The 19,538-nt window shown below is 39.9% G+C and overlaps 1 protein-coding gene across 5 annotated transcripts in view; it reads left to right on the top strand.

Annotated features, from left to right (window-relative positions):
- DCAF1 (DDB1 and CUL4 associated factor 1) overlaps window positions 1-19,538 on the top strand; it is an 83,762-nt gene that overhangs the window by 15,685 nt on the left and 48,539 nt on the right. For 4 of the 5 annotated variants that reach the window (XR_002823240.1, XM_023727078.1, XM_023727087.1 and 1 more), the window contains exons 3-6: window positions 6,495-6,545; window positions 13,725-13,801; window positions 16,265-16,338; window positions 18,427-18,540. Coding sequence is in view for 4 of the 5 variants with exons in the window: in XM_023727078.1 (XP_023582846.1) it covers window positions 6,495-6,545; window positions 13,725-13,801; window positions 16,265-16,338; window positions 18,427-18,540 (316 nt within the window). In the remaining variant the exon portion in view is untranslated. The remainder of the gene's footprint in view (window positions 1-6,494; window positions 6,546-13,724; window positions 13,802-16,264; window positions 16,339-18,426; window positions 18,541-19,538) is intronic. The other variant, XM_012560109.2, reaches the window with a different exon arrangement.

Genomic DNA, 19,538 nt, shown 5'->3' with positions numbered 1-19,538 from the left:
AAGGCTGATTACTATGAGGCTGAGGTCAGACATGTCTTCATCCTCCAACCTTTTTACCAATTCTGACACCAACCGTCCCTCGCATGGCACTCTACTTCTCTACTGGGTTCAACAATTAGTTGTAATGGCCATACAGAACTCACAAACCATATTCACGATTATGAGGTTTATTAGGGAAGTAACAGGTTACAGTTCAGGTTCAGGAATGCTCAGGATACAGTTCTTTGATCAGGACAGCCTCTTCTGAGCCATGCCTGCAGGCAGGCCTCTTCCTAGCTCTTGGCCCCTCGGCCCCTCAGCCTGTCCTCTGCCCTGCTCAAGCAAGCGTTACAAAGCTCTTTAGCTCTGCTAGTAAGTGCTCGGAGGTGCCCCACTCCACCAGCGAGCCTCAGCCTGAAGGCACTCAGCTTTCTTGCTCCGTGGGCCAGGAAGCCCACTATGCTGTCTCCTGCTGGTCTCCTGCCAGTCTCCTGGTTCTGCTGTCTCTGCTGCTGCCATTTCTGTGCTGCTGCTTCTCACCATCTCCAGTGTTTCAGCTTTCCCTTCTGTCCTGGTTTTGCTGCCTCTCTCTCTCTCCCATGTTAAAGCTTCTCTCTCAGTCTCCTAGTTCAAGGAGCTTCTCAGCACAGGGATCCCGGGTCCAAAGGATGCATTCCGCTCCTGGCTCTTCTTTCTTGGTGGTGGTGAGACCTTCCCTTCCTGCCTCTGGGATGGCTCATTTTAAGCCTAGCAGGATGACAAAACTGACCAATCTCCTCGTTAGGGTTCCATACACCTTATTTGCATGGTCCTGCCCCCACGATTATTATTTACATTACTGGCAAGCTACCCAATCCCCTTGGTGGGCCACAAGCTCCTCGTTTGCATAATCACTCCCAGTGGGGAGTTACAAAGACTGTGACTAGAAGGGTCATATTAAGTAATTCACTTCACTGCAGGTACTGTTCTTAAGGAGATAACCAGTAAGACTAGCAGACAAGAAACAGTGGGGAGTAGTCAAAAACAGTATATAATGAAGTGCTAAATCTGGCAGAATGGTTTGTAAATATTATAGAAGTTATAAGAATTAAAAGAACTTGAGTGAGTCAGCTTCTTCTATTTACTCAACAAATATTTGAGGTCCTCTTATGCGTCAGAACTAGTGGGTAGGCACTTGTCTTCAGTGAACCTTTGTTTCTGCAGTTTGTTCCTGAAAGTATCACTGAAGGCTCCAGTGTTCAGAGGTAACCATTGTCAGAGATACTTGCAAAAGACTGCATATCCATGCAGTGGAAAGCTAAGGTTAGAACCTTAGGCTTCGACTCCAGTTCCAGTGGGCTTTCCATACAGGATGTGGTAAAGGTTCCTTGGAAGAGGGACTTGAAGGATCACAGGGTACAGCTTGATGAAAAACAGAGAAAAAGAGGGGAGAAGGGGAGGGAGATAGGGCATTCTAGGAAAATGGAAAAATGTGACTGAAAAAGGCATGGAGGGGAGAAGCAACTGTGGCAAGTTTTTGTGTCATCAATGATATGCCCTCCTTCCCCTTAGAGGGGACGGTAAATATAAGGTAGGAATGGAAAATAAAATTGTATGGGGCAAGATCTTAAAGGATCTTTAGGGTTAGAAAGGGAGTTTAGGAGACAGTAGGATATACTCAGTCTAGCTTACTTTATTTTCTGCAGGGGCACCTCCTACTCTACAAATTGTGGGTCTGTTAGTACACTGGATATTTTCTGAAGAAACTTCACTGTTTTTTTTCCCCTCTCAACTGGCGGCAGGTTTGGGTATTTTGGTGTATATTCCATGATGAGCAAATGAATTTCAGGTTTATTTCCTCTTTGGTTGACCACTATTTTTATGATCTTTTAGCAAATTTTCTAAGAAAAATGTACAATGGTGTCTTAGTTTCTTAATGCTGCTGTAACAAATACTACAAGTGAGTGGCTGTAATGAACAGAAATTTATTTTCTCACAGTTTAGGATGATAGAAGTCCAAAGTTCAAGGTGTCAGCTCTAAGGGAAGGCTTTCTCTGTCTACTCTGGGGGAAAATGTTTGTCTTTCAGTTTCTCTTCCTTGGGTCCTTGGTGCTCCATGTGGCATCGTCTTTCCCCATTTCTACTTACTTGCTTTTGTGCTTACACTACTCCTTTTATATCTCAGAAGTGATTGGTTTGAGACACACACTATGGTGATATGGCCTCATTAACATAACAAAGAAACCCTAATCCCAGATACATTGTTGTATGCTCTCTACTGACTCTTATTGTGATCCTGTAGGACAGAGTAGAGCTGCCCCATAGGGTTTCTTGGACTGTAAATCTTCGTAGGAACTGATTTTCTCCTCTGGAGGGCTGGTGGGTTAAAACCACTGACCTTTCAGTTTGTAGCATGCGCTTAACCATTGTGCCACCAGGGCTCCTTCCACATATATATGAAAAAAACTAAACCAAACCTGTTGTTGTCGAGTCAGCTCTGACTCATAGCAACCCTGTAGGACAGAGTAGTACTGCCTCATGGTTTCGAAGGAGTGGCTAGTAGATTTGAACTGCAGACCTTTTGGTTAGCAATCGAACACTTAGCTACTGTGCCACCAGCGCCCCTCCACATATATATAGGGGTTAAGATTTACAACACACATTTTTGAGGGACACAGTTCAGTCTATAACAGTGGTTTTTTTATAGTGGTAAAATATATATAACAAAAAATTAGCAATTTTAACCATTTTTTTCAGTCCCTTTAAAAATTTTGTAAAAAATTTTTTGGTGAAAATACACACAGCCAAACATACACTCATTCAACGATTTTTACATGTGCAATTCAATGATATTGGTTACATTCTTCACATTGCGTTGTCATTCTTGCTATCTCTTCCCAAATTATTTTGCTACCATTAACTTAGACTCACTGCCCTCAAAATATAACCATTCAACAATTTTTACATGTACAATTCTGTGACATTTGTTACATTCTTCATATTGTGTCATCATTCTTGCTGTCTCTTCCTGAATTATTTCACCACCATTAATTGAAACTGATTGCCTGTCTATGCTTTACAGTTACTGTTGTCAATTTGATCTCATATGTGTATATATATAATTCTTTAAAAGAGTGCAATGCTGAAGGTAAATATTCTTTACAAATCATTTTAGCCATTTTAAGTGTATAATTCAGTAATATTAATTACATTCACAATGTTGTACAGCCATCACCACTATCCATTTTCAAAAGTTTTTCGTCATCCCAGACATAAACTCAGTACCCCTTAAGCAATACCTCCCCATTTTCCCTCTCTCCATAGTCCCTGGTAACCATTAATAAACTTGACTCTGCATTTGCCTATTCTGGATATTTCATGTAAGTGAGATCAAAATTGTCCTTTTGTGCCTGATTTATTTCACTCAGCATAATGTTTTCAAGTTTCATCCATGTCATAGCATGTATCAGAACTTCATTTCTCTTTATGGCTGGATAATATTCCATCATATGGCTATACCACATTTTGTTTATCCATTCATTTGTTGATAGACACTTGGGTTGTTTCTGTCTTTTGGCTGTTGTGAAAAATGCTGCACTGAACACTGGCATACAAGTATCTGTTCGTGTCTCTGTGTTCAAGTCTTTTGGATATAAACTAGGAGTGGAATTGCTGGGTCTTACGGTAATTCTATGTTTAACTTTTTGAGGAACTGCCAAACTGTTCTCCACAGAGGCTGCACCATTTTACAGTCTCATGAGCAGTGGATGACTGTTTCAATTTCTCCACATATTTGCCAACACTTATTTTCCATTTTCCTGATAATTATCACCCTAGTGGGTGTGAAGTGGTTTTGATTTGCATTTCTGTAAAGACTAGTGACTCAGCATCTTTTCACACACATGTTGGCCATTTGTATATCTTTGGAGAAATGTCTATTCAAGTCCTTTGTTTATTTTTTAATTGGGTGATTGATTTATCTTTTTGCTGTTGAGTTATAGGAGTTCTTTATATATTCTGGATATTAAGCCCTTATCAGATAAATGGTTACCAAATATTTTTCCTATTCTGTGGGTTATCTCCCCACTTTCTGATAAAGTCTGTTGATGCAAAATGTTTTTAATTTTGATTAAGTCCCAATTACTTATTTTTTCTTTTGTTGCTCCATGCTTTTGGTGTCGTATCTAAGAATCCACTGTCAAAAACAAGATCTTTTAGGGTTTACCCCTATGTTTTCTTCTAAAAGTTTTATAGTTTTAGTTTTTATATTTAGGTCGTTGATCCATTTTGAGTTAAATTTTCTTGTATGGTGTGAGGTATGGATCCAACTTTTTTGTGTGGATATCCAGTTGTTCCAGCATCATTTGTTGAAGAGATTATTCTTTTCCTAGTGAAGGGACTTGGCACCCTTGTTGAAAATCATGTGGCCATAGGTTTATGGGTGTACCTCTATACTCTCAATTCTATTCCATTCATTTATGTCTTTCCTTATACTAGTACCACATTGTTATTACTGTAGCTTTATAGTATGTTTTGAAATTGGGAAGTGTGATTTCGAGATTGTTTTGGCTATTTTTAATTGATGTTTATTAACTTTTGACTTGATTATGTGCACAGGGACTGGCTTTGGGCCAAGCTATGTCAGCTTAACCTAGGTTCTGTGGGTGTTTTTTTGCTTTTGTTTTTTAAATTATTGAGGTATAACTTCCATGCTGTAAACTACTCAGCCTGATGGATTATTTAAACCACCACACAAATCAAGTTATGCACCACCTTCAGAAAGTTCCCTCCTGCCCCATCCTAGTCAATATCCACCCCAAAGTAATTGTTTTTGACTCTCAGCTTTCAATAATGGTAACATTAATACCTAAACAGCTCTCACATGCCAGGAACTGTTCTAAGCATGGTACATATATTAATTAGCTTAAACGTCAAAGAAACCCTCTAAGGTAGGGACTGTTATCCTTGTTTTTATAGATGATGCACAGTGAGGTTAAGTAACTTGCCCAGAGTCACATAGTGGAAGAGCTGTGATTTGAACCCTGGCAGTCTGGCTCCAGAACTCATATATTTTTAACTTCTTCTGTGCTTAGTTTCAAGTGAGGATACTAATACATCTTATAATATGTAATTATAAATGTATTTTGTATGCTTGCTCTCTGTGGCAAAGAAAATTATTTCAGAGTCTAGAGGGAAAAGAAGAGAAAGCAGAAATACTTTCAAGGACTGATGAGGAAAAATATGAGCAGAATGGGCCAGGAATTTTTGCAGGAACCCTTAAGACTAGGCAGTATGGTTTTGTGGAAATAAAGCATTTAGGAGAGTTTGGCTTAGACAGGACAGAGCATGTTAGATATTGGAGAGCATGATAGCCGTGGATTTGATTGTCATTATTATAGATTAAAATGTCAATCTTGCTTAAAGCACTTGTTTCTAAAAAGAATGCATGACCAGAAGAACTAGATGGTGCCTGCCTATCACCACCAACTGCTGTGACAGGGATCACAATAGAGAGTTCTGGATAGAGCAGGAGAAAAATGTAGAACAAAATTCAAATTCACGGAAAAAGACCAGACTTAGTGGTCTGACAGAGACTGGAGGAACCCCCGAGACTACGGCCCCTGGACACCCTGCTAACTCAGAACTGAAGCCACTCCCAAAGTCCAAAGATTAATCTTTCAGCCAAAGATTAGATGGGCCTATAAAACAAGTAATGACACACATAAGGAACATGCCTCTTAGTTCATCGAGTATTTGAGACCAAAGGGGCAACACCTGCCCAGAAGCAAAGATGAGAAGGCAGGAAGGGACAGGAAACGTGGACGAACAGACGCTGGGAACCCGGAGTGTAAAGGGAAATGGGGAGATGCTAACACATTGCGAGGATTGCAGCCAATGTCACAAAACAATTTGGATATACATTTTTGAATGAGAAACTAATTTGCACTGTAAACTTTTACCTAAAACACAATAAAAAAAAGAATGCATGCGTACAAAGGAACTATTGTTATATGCAACAACACGAATGACTCAAAATATGCTAGCAAAAGAAGCCACACATAGAAGAGTATATATGAGTACATTGATATGAAATTCTAGAGTAGGCAAAACTAATCTGTAGTGAGAGAAAGCAGATGAGTGGTTGCCTGGGGCAGGGGTCAGGGAGATTGACTTCAAAGGGGGACAAGGGAACTTTCTGGTGGAAATATTTTATATCTTGATTGGGGTGGTGGTTATAGGGGACATACATGCATAAGCGCTAGGAAACTAACCTAAAAGTTGGTAGTTCAAAGCCACCCAGAGGCCTGACGATCTGCTTCTGAAAGGTCACACCATGAAAACCCTATGAAGTGCAGTTCTACTCTGCACACGTGGGGTCGCCATGAGTTAGAATTGACTCAGAGACAACTGGTGGTGACATTTATTAAAACTCATTAAATATTTCACTTAAACATTTTAGTTTTCATTTCATTTTATATAAATTTTACCTTAAAGCATTGATTAAAAACAAATAAAAGAATGCATGCTCATTACAGAAAAAGAACACAGAGAAATATAAAACAACGGCAGAAGATGAAAGTATCCAGGTAACCTCTGCTTACAAGACAAGCCATTGTTCAATCACCGCATTGCTTTCCTTATTGAATGTTTCTGACCACTGGGTCAATGGTTATGTGATTTCAAACCTTAATTTGAGTGCCTGTATTGGCAGGAATGTGGGGAGTGAGTTGAGATTTCCGATCATCCCCCCTTGAAGTTTTAGAAGCCGTTCAAGGCCCTTTTTAACTTTTTTGAAAAGCAACGTATAGACCTGGTTTTAAAAAATCAAATAGTACCTCAAGGCTTTCAATGAGAAACAGCCTCTTTCTTCACCTCTCTTTGAGATCCTTTCTCAAACTCTTTTCAGAATAGGGAGAGAGGTTGGAAATAATTTTATTTCTAGTTACATAGGTACATTTGGTTTTCGTTGTTGGTTTTAATTAAGATATAATTCACGTGACACAGAATTCACCCTTTTATAGTGTATAGTTCAGTGGTTTAGTATATTCATAAGGTTGTGCAACCATCATCACTATCTAGCTCCAGAACATTTTCATCACCTCAGAAAGAAACTCTGTCCATTAACAATCACTCACCATTATCCCCTTCCTCAAACCCCTGGCAGCCACTAATCTATTTTCTATCTCTGTGGATTTGCCTATTCTGGACATTTCATGTAAATGGAGTCATATAATACATGGCCTTCTGTGTCTGACTACTTATAATGTTTTCAGGGTTCATCCATGTTGTAGCATGCATCAGTACCTCATTCCTTTTTATGGTTGAATGATATTTCATTGTATGTTACTTATCCATTCATCAGTTGATGGACATTTGGGTTGTTCCCACTTTTTTGCTATTATGCGTAACGCTGCTATGAACATTTGTGTGCAAGTATTATGCGGATATGTTTTCAATTCAGGTATATACCTAGCGCTAGAATTGCTGAATCTCATGGTAACTCTATGTTTAATTTTTTGAGGAACTGCCAGACTTTTCCAAAGCAGCTGTACCATTTTATGTTCCCACTAGCAGTGTATGAGAGTTCTAATTTCTCCACATGCTTAACATTTATTGTTGTCCATTTTTCTGATTCTGCCCACCCTAGTGAATGTGAAGTGATTTCTCATGGGTTTGATTTACATTTCCCTAATGACTAATTATATTGCACGTCTTCTCATGTGTTTGTTGATCTTTTGTATATCGCTTTGAAGAAATGTCTATTCAAATTGTCCATTTAAAAAATTTTTTTTTAATAGATTTTATTTTTTAGAGTAGTTTTATGTTTACAGGAAAATTGTTCAGAAAGTATACAGTTCCCATAGGCCCCCTCTCCTCCCTGCACACCGTTTCTCCTATTATTAACATCTTGTGTTCCTGTAGTACATTTGTTACAATTGATGAACAAATATAATTTCCATGGAGGAAATCGCTAGACTGTCTTCCATAGTGGCTGTACCATTTTGCATCCCCACCAGCAATGAATGACAGTTTCTGTTGCTCAACATTCTTGCCAGCATTTGATATTGTCACGGTCTTTTGGATTTTAGCCATTCTAATAGGTGTGTAGTGGTATATCATTGTTTTAATTTGCAATTCTCTAATGACATATGATGTTGAGCATCTTTTCATATGCTTATTGTCATGAGATATCTGTTTACAAAGATTTTCTTCCAGTCTGTGGCTTGTCTTTTTGTTCTTTTAAACTTTTGCAGAGCAGAAGTTTTTAATTTTATTGAAGTCCAACTTATCAATTTTTTCCGTTATGGATTGTGTTTTTGGTGTTGTATCTAAAAGATTGTCGCCAAACCCAAGATCACCTAGATTTTTTCCTGTGTTACCTTCTAGAGGTTGTATAGTTTTGTGTTTTATATTTATGTCTATGATTCATTTTGAGTTAGTTTTTGTGAAAGATGTAAACTCTGTATCTAGGTCCAGTTTTTTGCATGTGTATGTCCAGCACCATTTGTTGAAAAGACTACCTTTTCTCCATTGAATTGCGTTTGCTTCTTTGTCCAAGATCAGTTGACTATTTTGTGTGAGTCTTTTTCTGGGCTCTCTATTCTACTCTATTGACCTATTTGCCTATTCCTGGACTAACACCACACTGTCTTGATTACTATAGTTGTAGTGCAGGGTAAGTCTTGAAATTGGGTAGTATAGTTCTCAAGCTCTGTTTTTTAGTATTGTGTTGGCTATTCTGGGTGTTTTGCCTTTCCATATAAACTTTAGAATCAGTTTATCGATAATCTACGAAACAGCTTGATGGGATTTTGGTTAGAATGGCACTGAATCTATAGATTAAGTTTGGAAGAATTGACTTTTTTTTTTGTATATACTTTTATTTATTTTGTTGTTGAGAATATACACAGTAAAACACACCTGTTTAGCAGTTTCTGCATGCACTGTTCAGTGATATTAATGGCATTCTTCAAATTGTGTAGCCACTCTTACCCTCCTTTTCTGAGTTGTTCCTCTCCCATTAACAAATTCACTGCCCGCTAAGGTTCCTAGCTAATCTTTCAAGCTGCTGTTGTCAATTCGATTGTAGTTTTTAGAAGAGCATAATGCTCAGGCAGACTTTTTTTTTTTTTTTTTGTAGTTGTGCTTTAGGTGAAAGTTTACAGCTCAAGTCAATTTCTCATACAAAAATTTATAGATATATTGTTATGTGAGCTTAGTTGCTCTGCTTATACTGTGACAGCACACTCCCCCTTTCCACCTCAGGTTTCTTGTGCCCATTCAACCAGTTCCTGTCCCTTCCTGCCCTGTCATCCTGCCTCCAGACAGAAGCCACCCATTTGTTCTCTTGTATCTTCTTGAACTAGACGCACACTCTTCACAAGTATTATTTTATGTTTTATAGTCCAGTCTAATCTTGGTCTGAAGAGTAGGCTTCGGGAATGGTTTTAGTTCTGGGTTAACAGAGCATCTGGAGGCCATGGTTTCCGGGGTTCCTCCAGTCTCAGTCAGACCATTTAGTCTGGTCTTTTTATGTGGATTTGAGTTCTGCTCTGTCAGGGCGGTCATTGATGGTAGCCGGGCACCATCTAGTTTTTCTGGTCTCAGGCTGACAGAGTCTATGGTTACGTGGCCCTTTTGTCTCTTGGGCTAATATTTTCCTTGTGTCTTTGGTATTCTTCATTCTCCTTTGCTCCAAGTGGTTTGGGACCAATTGATGCATCTTACATGGCTGCTTGCAAGCTTTTAAGACCCCAGATGCCACTCACCAAAGTGGGATGCAGAACATTAATAAACTTTGTCATGCCAGTTGACCTAGATGTCCCCCGAAACCATGATCTCCAGGCCCCAATCCCAGCTACTGTGTCCCTCAAAGTGTTTGGTTGTGTTCAGGAAATTTCTTAAGTTTTGGTTTAGTCCAGTTGTGCTGACTTTCCCAGTATTGTGTGTTGTCCTTCCTTTCACCTAAGATAATTCTTGTCTACTATGTAGTTAGTGAATTCCCCTCTCCCGCCCTCCCCACCCTAAACCATCAAAAACTGTTTTCTTCTGTGTTTAAACGTTTTCTTGGGTTCTTATAATAGTGGTCTCATACAATTTGAGTCCTTTTGTGACTGACTGATTTCACTCAGTATAATGCTGTCCAGATTGATCCATGTTGTGAGGTGTTTCATGGATTCATCGTTGTTCTTTATCTTTGCGTAGTATTCCATGGTGTGTATGTACCATAATTTGTTTATCCATATGTCTGTTATTTATGGGCACCTAGGTTGTTTCCATCTTTTTGCTATTGTGCACAATGGTGCAGTGAACATAGATGTGCATATGTCTATCCATGTGACGGCTCTTATTTCTCTAGGATATATTCCAAGGAGTGGGATTGCTGGATCATATGTTACTTCCATTTCTAGTTTTTAAAGGAAGTGCCAAATCGATTTCCAAAGTGGTTGTAGCATTTTAAGTTCCCACCAGCAGTGCTTAAGTGTTCCAGTCTCTCCATAACCTCTCCAACATTTATTATTTTGTTTTTTTAGATTAGTGCCAGCCTTGTTGGGGTAAGGTGGTATCCCATTGTAGTTTTGATTTGCATTTCTCTGATGGCTAATGATTGTGAGCATTTCCTCCTGTATCTGTTTAGCCACCAGAATGTCTTCTTTGTGAATTGGCTGTTCATATCCTTTGCCCATTTTTTAATTGGGTTATTTGTCTTTTTGTTGTTGAGATGTTGCAGTATCTTGTAGATTTCAGAGATGAGGCCCTTGTTGGAGATGTTGTAGCCAAAAATTTTTTCCCGGTCTGTAGGTTCTGTTTTTACTCTTTTGAGGAAATCTTTTGATGAGCGTAAGTGTTTGATTTTTAGGAGCTCCCGGTTATCTAGTTTCTCTTCTGGTGTTTGTGCATTGTTAGTTATGGTTTGTATTCTGTTTATGCCATGTATTAGGATTCCTACCATTGTCCCTATTTTTTCTTCCATGATCTTTATCGTTCAGAGGTCCTTGTAAACAACTCATTTAGCTTTGGTCTTTATGCTACTTGGAAGGAGCTGCTTGCTTTGTTTGGTGTTCATACCTATTATTGTTCCATGGTAAGGGATGGATCAAGTAGCATCCCTTTTACCTTTTTCCCTTTGTGGCAAAAACAATATGCTTTTTAAGTTTTGAGGCTGGGGCCTTGTTTTTAGAGGAACTAGAGGCTAGGAAAGGAGCCCTGGGAACAAAATGGTTAAAGCGCTCAGCTGCCAACCTAAAGGTTGGTGGTTCAAACCACCAGCTGCCCCATGGGAAAAAGATGTGGTAGTCTGTTTCTGGAAAGATTTACAACCTTGGAGACCCTATGGAGCAGTTACATTCTGTCCTAAAGGGTCCACTGTGAGTCAGAATTGACTCGACGGCATAACTGGTTGTCTTAGTTATCTAGTGCTCCTATAACAGAAATACCACAAGTGGATGGCTTTAACAAAGAGAAATTTATTCTCTGACAGTCTAGTAAGCTAGAAGTCCAAATTCAGGGCGCCAGCTCCAGGGAAGGGCTTTCTCTCTCTGTCGGCTCTGGGGGAAGGTCCTTGTCATCAATCTTACCTGGTCTAGGGGCTTCTTAGGTGCAGGGACCCTGGGTCCAAAGTATGTGCTCTGCTCCCAGTGCTGCTTTCTTGATGGTATGAGGTCCCCCTGTCTTTTCTCACTTTTTTGTTTTATATCTCAAAAGAGATTGACTTAAGACAAAACCTAATCTTGCAGATTGAGTCCTGCCTCATTAACATCATAGATGTAGGATTTACAACACTTAGAAAAATCATATGAGATGACAGAATGGTAGACAGTCACACAGTACTGGGAATCATGGTCTAGCTAAGTTGACACACATTTTGGGGGGACACAATTCAGTCCATGACACGGGTTTAACAGGTAGAGGCTAGGAGAGAGTCAGAGGAGAAAGTGAAAGTATTGAAACATACCTTCATTAAGACACCATTGAGATTCTTGGGCTGAGTATAGGTGAATGTAGTGTTTTGAGGCCAGGCAGTACTTGATGAACCTAGTTAGAACCATTGTCTTGGCAGAGTGAGAGTGTTTTACAGTTGTTTGTGCTTGTTTATGATCTGCAATTAAGTTCTGAGATGAAACAAACTTGTACCTTACTTTCTTCCATTTTTTTTTTTTTTTTTTAGCTTGCTTATCAAAGTCAATAAAATAAAAGATGGGTGCTGATATCTGGTACAGGGAGTCCCTGGGTAGGACAAATGTTTAAGCACTGGACTACTAACCAAAGGGTTGACAGCTTAAACCCACCCAGAGGGGCCTCAGAAGACAGGCTTGGTGATCTGCTTCCGGAAGATGACAGCCTTAAAAACCCTATGTAGTGCAGTTCTACTTTGCACACTTGGGGTTGCCGAGAGTCAGAATCAACTTGATGGCAGCTAACAACATCCTTTGTATCAGTATGCTCTGTCAAACAGATGACTCTTTATGGAGGGATAGGACAGCCTTCATACTTAACATAGGTTGTTGCTTTCTTTCTGTTTGGGCCACACTTTCTGACATAGAGGGTTATTTGTTTGTTTTTGGTGTTTTTCTCCTTTCTCCTTCTCCCTGCTAGGGTTGCTTTCTGTCCTTCTGCCTCATCTCTGCTTTTATCCTTGGTAGTTAAGTGCTCTCTGTGTGAGTGTGTTGCCTCTAAAGAAGGCAAAAAAACTTTTTTTTTTTTGTATTGTTTCAGTATTTCTATATTAAGAGGAAATGTCAAAGATACCATTACAGTTTTGGTGAGCCTGTGCTTTTATTTATTAAGCATCTTTATTGAGCATTTTCTGTATGCCACACCCTTTCCTAGGTGCTGGGGATACATCCATAAACAAGGCAGACTAGGTCTTTGCCCTCGTGGAGCTTGTTTTCCAGTGGGGGTGGGGGGAGAACAGTGAACAAGTAAGCAAATTAATACAGTAATATCAAATATTGGTAAGTGCTCTCAAGAAAACCACCAAAAACAACCAACCAACCAACCCTCTGTGTAGATAGAGAGCAACCAGGATAATAAGCCAGAGAGTGAGTTGGCAGAAGGCCTAGCTGTGGGGAGAACATTACAGGCCGAGATAACAGCACACAGAAAGGCCCTGAAGCAGGAATGCACTTGGGCTGTTTGAAGAGCAGAGAAGGCTGTGACTGAAGCTTAATGAAGGAGGGATGGAGAGGTGAAAAGCTTAATGAAGGAGGGATGGAGAGGTGAAAGAAGTGGTCAGAGGAGCAGACAGAAGCCAAATTACTAGGGCCTTGTAGCTCATAGTAATACTTGGATTTAATTCGTTACTGTGGTAAGTCATTGAAGTCGGAGAGTGAATTGTGTCAGGTCAAGCACGGAAGCAGGAAGCAAGGAGACCAGTAGTCCAGGTAATTGGTGATGGTAGTCTGAAAAAGGATAGGAATAGTCAAGAAGTGATGTGGGTTAGGAGGTATTTTGTGGGTAGAGCTAATAGAAAATGTTGTGGGGAATGAGGAGAAAAGCAAGGTTTTAATGATGACTCCTAAGTTTTTGGCTTGAGCCTGTGAGGGGATGTTGGTGCTGTTTTTGAGGCAGGGAAGGTAATGAGAAGAATGGGATTGAGAGTGGAAATTGTTTTACGAGATGGTTTCTTAGCTCTCTGTTTATCGGGAAAATACCCTTTCCTTACCTCTTTGCTTTTATTTTATACTTGTGAATTGACTGTTGTAGGTGATGTTGCATTTTTTTGTATGCTTGTCCAGAGTTGTCCTTTCTTCCCTTTGTGCTAGGATGTCTGAATTGATTGAAAAAGAAACTGAAGAATATCGTAAGGGAGATCCAGACCCATTTGATGATCGACATCCTGGTAAGACTTGTGTTCTCTTAAGCTGGGATCTGTTTTTTTTTCTTTCAAAAGTAAATTGCTAAAAGGAGTATTTTTCAATTGAAATAGTATCTTTTTATGGTAAGTTTTAAGGTATTTGTTAAAATATTGTCCAAGGTGGGGGCAATGAGGAAAAATAAACTCACGGAAATTTGAAATATTTACAGCTCAAATAGAACAGACCTGACTTAGAGGAACTAAATTAATTAGATGTGCCTTAGAAGAGTCAGAGTCAGCTCAATGGCAACTGGTAAAAAAGACCTTAGTTGACTCAGTGGTGTAAATAAAAATACAAAGACTTGAAAAGAGAAGAATGTTCTCCTGTTCTGATTTTTTTAAACCATAAAGGTGTTTTCCTCTGTGCTTTCGTCTTTCAGGCAATGATAATTGCCCTTATTTTACTGATGGGGAAATTTAGTCGAGAATGCATTAAGTGGCTTGCTTTTAGTCATTGAGTTGGCACTTGGAACCTGGAATAATAAACAGACTTCTTGATGTCTGCTTTCGTGTCTCAACAGCTAACATATGTCATCTCATGTTAATTTGGTATCATTTTGAGCTAATTTAATAAGAGCCATGACAGCCCAGCCTTCTTAGGCATAGAATTTGATATAATACAGGACTATGTGGGACTTGAGACTTTGCCATTTTATGTTCTCTCTAAGGTAGATTGAGCTCAAGCATAACAACGATTGTGAGGATGGCGCAGGACCCGGCAGTGTCTCGTTCTTTTGTACATAGGGTCGCTATGAGTCGGAACCGACTTGACGGCACCTAACAACAACAACAAGGTAAATTGGAGCCCTGGTGGCGTAGTGGTTAAGAGCTCAGCTGCTAACTAAAAGGTCAGCAGTTCAATCCACCAGCTGCTCCTTGGAAACCCTATGGGGCAGTTCTACTCTGTCCTATAGGGTCGCTATGAGTCGGAACCGACTCAACGGCACCTAACAACAACAAAAAGGTAGATACCAGTGTCAGAGCTTAAGTCATGTATAGAACCGTGATGCATATAAACTCTCTAAAAGCAGTCCTTTGTGGAGAGAGGAGTCTCAAATTTTGTGTGTCGATAATCAGAATGAGTGGGAATTATAAAAATAAGAATGTTGTGTACTCACCTGAATGTTCCAGGCTTTATTTCTATTTCTTGGACTTTTGTTTTCAAATATAAGTAAGCTGAACATTTCAAGTTGAGTGTCTAATAGTTTATGTGATGTTAGCTGCTGCTTTTGTCCTAGACATTCCTGTTTATGACCTCAGAGGAATATTTACCTGTTTAGCCCACATCTTCAGTAAGGGCAGTCAGAGCATGAAGGAAGTACAAAAGTGAATGTGAAAAAGAAATGCGGAACCCACGGAAAGAATTAAAAGGGAGATGATTATGCTTAGTGATGTTGCCTTGGAAAGGATGAAATGGAAATGAGGAAGAAGGGAGAGACTTAGAATGATAGCCTTTTCTCAGTAGAGATTTAAAAACGATTTGTTTACCTCCTTACCTCTTACGTTAAGCAGTACTTGCCATTGGCATACTTTCCATTAGTAAAATAGGGCCTCAGTTTAATCATTTATGAAACTGTGAAGGTAATCTAAGGTCCTGGTTTATTTTTATGATCCCATTCTTCTAACTCTACTTTTTGTTAGTTTCTTTGGCATACTAATTACAGCATGGTAAAAACTTCTATCAGCAGCTCACATTTTTTCTTCATCCTAAGTTGTATCCTTTGACTAAATTTGCCACTCTAATGCTCTGAAAGGAAATTCAGTAAGATAGGTGGTATCTCTTTAAAATCATACTAATAATTCTCCAATCATTAACCATTCGTTTTATTGTACAATGAGTAGATCCTGGATCCCTGGCCTCCTTTCTTTCCCCAGGAGCCTAGGAGTTAAGATGGTCAAGGTTACTGTATCTTCAGGGTTGGTGATTGCTTAGTGGAATTTTCCCCCTACGTGGGATCTTCTTGCAGGTTTGAGGATGCATCTCTGCTGTTACTGTCATTGTAGCTGAAGGAGAGATTGGACTCAGAGCCTGTCTTCTCCAGGCCACCCATCAAAGGAAGCATGCTTCCTGCCCTTCTCTGTTTGGCTGGGAAGTCAGAGTTTTTCTGTTTCTTCGGCTTTTTTGTGATTCTTTTGCAGACCTTGTAGACCCTTGGTGATGTTAGTCTGGGTTCAGTGCTCATTTAATTCAGCATCGCTGTATGGGCAATATACTGGGTGATGGGAAAGTTAGAGAGCAGTTTTTATATTGCAACTTTTAATGTTAAAGAATGCTTCTTGTGAAATCTAATTCATTAAAAGTTTCTGTTCTTTGTTCCTGTTTATTTTTGCTGGCATTTTAATAGTACTGATAACAACCTAGGTGTCTTTCCAAGTCTTGAGGTTTTTCTATTGCTTGACTGGGGTGACTTACTCATTCCTTTGTTTGTTCTTCCCCTCTTTTGGTAGGTCGAGCTGATCCAGAGTGTATGCTGGGCCACTTGCTGAGAATACTCTTCAAGAATGATGATTTCATGAATGCAGTAGGTTTTCTTCTTATCTTCAGAGATTATCATCAGCAGATGCTGTACCTTTATTGTCTTTTGTAAATAGTTTACTTTCTCCTAAGGCCTTGGCAAAGTTGGGAGTAGAGTGGGTAGATTTTTTGTTAGGTGTTGGTTTAATTGAAATAAAAGTAATCATGGGCTTCTTTCTTGCCAAAGTCCTGCTTGTGGCCAAAGTGTTTTCTTTTTGCTGTGTACTTTTAGTTGAAAATTGGCAAGGGCTCCCAAGGCATCTTCGCTCATTCTTGGGCAGGAATGTTTTGAGTCTGGGAATATAGGAATCCCTTCGAGTTCCCAAATGAAAAAATAAAAGTGATACATATGACATGATTCTGTTCGGACACTGTGTGGTGTGTGTATTGGGCAAGCGGAGGGATAGAAAGATGCCTAGGGCTATTGTGAGGAATAAATTATAAGAAAATATATATATATGTAATTTATATATATATAGCACTCAGCAGCTCCTGAACATAATGATTGCTCAATAAATGGTGACTGTTGATTTGTTTTTGGAGGCAGAATGGCATGGTGGTTGAGAGCATGGGCTTTTTGGGGTCCATTGTTTTGTGTTTAACTCTGCTGTTTCACTGACAGTTTGATTTTTGGGGAAGTAACTTAAGCCTCCCCGAGCCTTATTTTTGTCACATGTGAAATGAGGAAAATAGTACTTAACTCAAAATGTTTTTGTAATTGTTGAATGGAATTAAGCATGGGAAGTGCTTAGCACAGAGCCTGGCACGTAACGAGGGCTCAGTAGATATTAGCTGTTATTATCATCTGTTTTGTATTGACTCTCAGTTTTTTTTCCTCTATCATAGATGTATCTTTTTAGCCTCAGATCACCACTAGCTGCCTTCTAGACACTCCCACCTGGATATCCCCGACAGGCACCTTGAATTCCACGTGTCTACAATGAGCTCATTGTTGGCCCGCAGATCTCCCTCTCTTGTTCTCTAGCTCTGTAACGATGTCCTCATCTAGCCAGCTAGAAGTTGTCCTTTACTCCTTTGTGTTCTCTCATTCAGTAAACTTACAGGTCTTATAATTCACACCCCGGCCCCCCCCAAACTTCATAAATCACTCTATTCTCTCTTCTTGTTGTTAGACCTTAATTTAGCCACTACCATTTTTCACCTGGTTACTGGGGCCTTTTAGCTGGTTTTTTTTCCTCCTGTCTTGTCTGCCTCCAATGCAGTCTTCACTTAATATCCCAGAAAGCTTTCTAAAATGCAAAAACCGATCGTGGCACTCTCTTGCTTAAAATCTGTTAATGATGTCCCATTGTCCTCAGGATTTAAGTTCCTTAGGTTGGCATGTAAACTGATTTTTCTCTGGCCTTTCTTCTCTCTGGCTTCAGTTCTTGTTCTTTGACCTTCCCCTCCTTCCCACTCCTCCTTAGCTACTCCCTACTTGTCCTTTACTTCTAGCTTGGAATCTCTTCCTCTCTAAAGCCTTCTCCGTTTCCTCTGCAGGGGGTTGTGTGGCCTCCTGGGGGCTTCCATGCACACTGAACTTATGATATCTGTTTTCTCAATTGTCCCCTCTGTTAAAGTATTCTTCTGTGTCATTCACTGCTGTATACCAGTTGCAGAATATAGTGCTACTTATAGAGAGAGTCAGCAAATATTAGATGAGTGCCAAAAGGAAAGTTTTATTATTCTATTTTTCTGCGATTTTAAAAAAAAACACATAATTTGAGGTTTTTTTTATTAACCAGTGTCAGGAATCTGGGTCTGATCTTTTTGAATCCTTCTGAAAAAGTGTATGCAGGGATGCAGGGTGACTTTTTTGTGATGTCCTTATTAGAGTTTTTAATTTCAGTGGTTGCTGAGTTGTTGTTTTGGGAGGATTTGGCTTTAAGGCTGAAGAAAAAATTAATGTATGATATTATCATGGCTCAGCAGGATCATAAATATTTACAGTAAAGGTTTAATTAGTAATTGTGAAGTGCAGTCTTCTCTAATAACTCTTTAAGAAAGCAGTGGGACTGTATTAAAGATTTATTAGACTTCATTAATTTGACTAGATTGGATTTCAGATCAAAAGTGTTCCTCTTTCTCTGTACAGTTGGTGAATGCATATGTGATGACAAGCAGAGAGCCCCCTTTAAATACTGCGGCTTGTAGACTCCTACTGGACATCATGCCAGGGCTGGAAACTGCTGTTGTCTTTCAAGAAAAGGTACTTACTAAAAAGAATAGTCATCATTTTACTTTCTAATTGAATGGGCAACTGTTTGATTTTTCTTTGTTATCAAATTGTAGTTTTTTTCTTATTACAGTAGTAATCTATATTATAGAAATTTAAGAAATCCAGACAAGCAATAAGAAAATGTAAAAAATAACTGTTTTAATGAATAGTTTCTGCTTGGATGCTATAGTATTTTTAAAAATCTTAGAATTATATCGTGGTGCGATGGATCGCTTTTATGTGGCCTTTCTAGCCATGGTCTTGTTAATCACACCAAAAGATTGGGTGAAACTATGCAAATAATGTGCTTGTGGCCCACCAGGGGGATTGGGCAGCTTGCTAATAATACAAATAAGGTGTGTGGCACCTTTGGGGGGGGGGGGCAGGACCATGCAAATAAGGTGTATGGAACCCTAACAAGGGATTGGTCAGTTTTGCCATCCCACTAGGCTTAAAATGAGCCATCCCAGAGGTGGCTGGGGGAACCTCACTACTACCAAGAGGAAGAGTTGGGAGCAGAGCATGTCCTTTGAACCCGGGGTCCCTTCACTGAGAACCTCCTAGACCCAGACCCAAGAGACAGAGAGAGCTGTAACACTGGAGACAATGAGAATCAGTGGCAGAGAAACCACGGCAGCAGAACCAGGATACTGACGCTAGATGGCTACTGGGCCTCCTAGTCCTGGAGCCAGGCGGTTACAGTGGGTGTGCCGACCCACGGAGTGAGAAGGCTGAGCGCCTTCGGGCAGAAGGCTTCCTGGTGGAGTGGGGTACCTCTGAGCACTTGTCAGGGAGATGGGCTTGCCGATCCACGGAGCAAGAGAGCTGAACACCTTTGGGCTGAGGCTTATTGGTAGAGTGGGGTGACCCTGGGCACTTACTGGAGAGCTAAAGAGCTTTGTAACACTTGCCCGAGCAGGGCAGAGGGGCCGAGGGCCAGAGAGAGGCTTGCCTGTGGGCACGGCGGACAGGAGGCTCTCCTGATCAAA

This window comes from Trichechus manatus, unplaced genomic scaffold, assembly GCF_000243295.1.
Source record: "Trichechus manatus latirostris isolate Lorelei unplaced genomic scaffold, TriManLat1.0 scaffold00001, whole genome shotgun sequence".
Classification (NCBI taxonomy): Eukaryota; Metazoa; Chordata; class Mammalia; order Sirenia; family Trichechidae; genus Trichechus; species Trichechus manatus.
The sequence above is the reverse complement of the archived record's forward strand: the minus strand, read 5'-3'. Positions and strand labels throughout refer to the sequence as shown.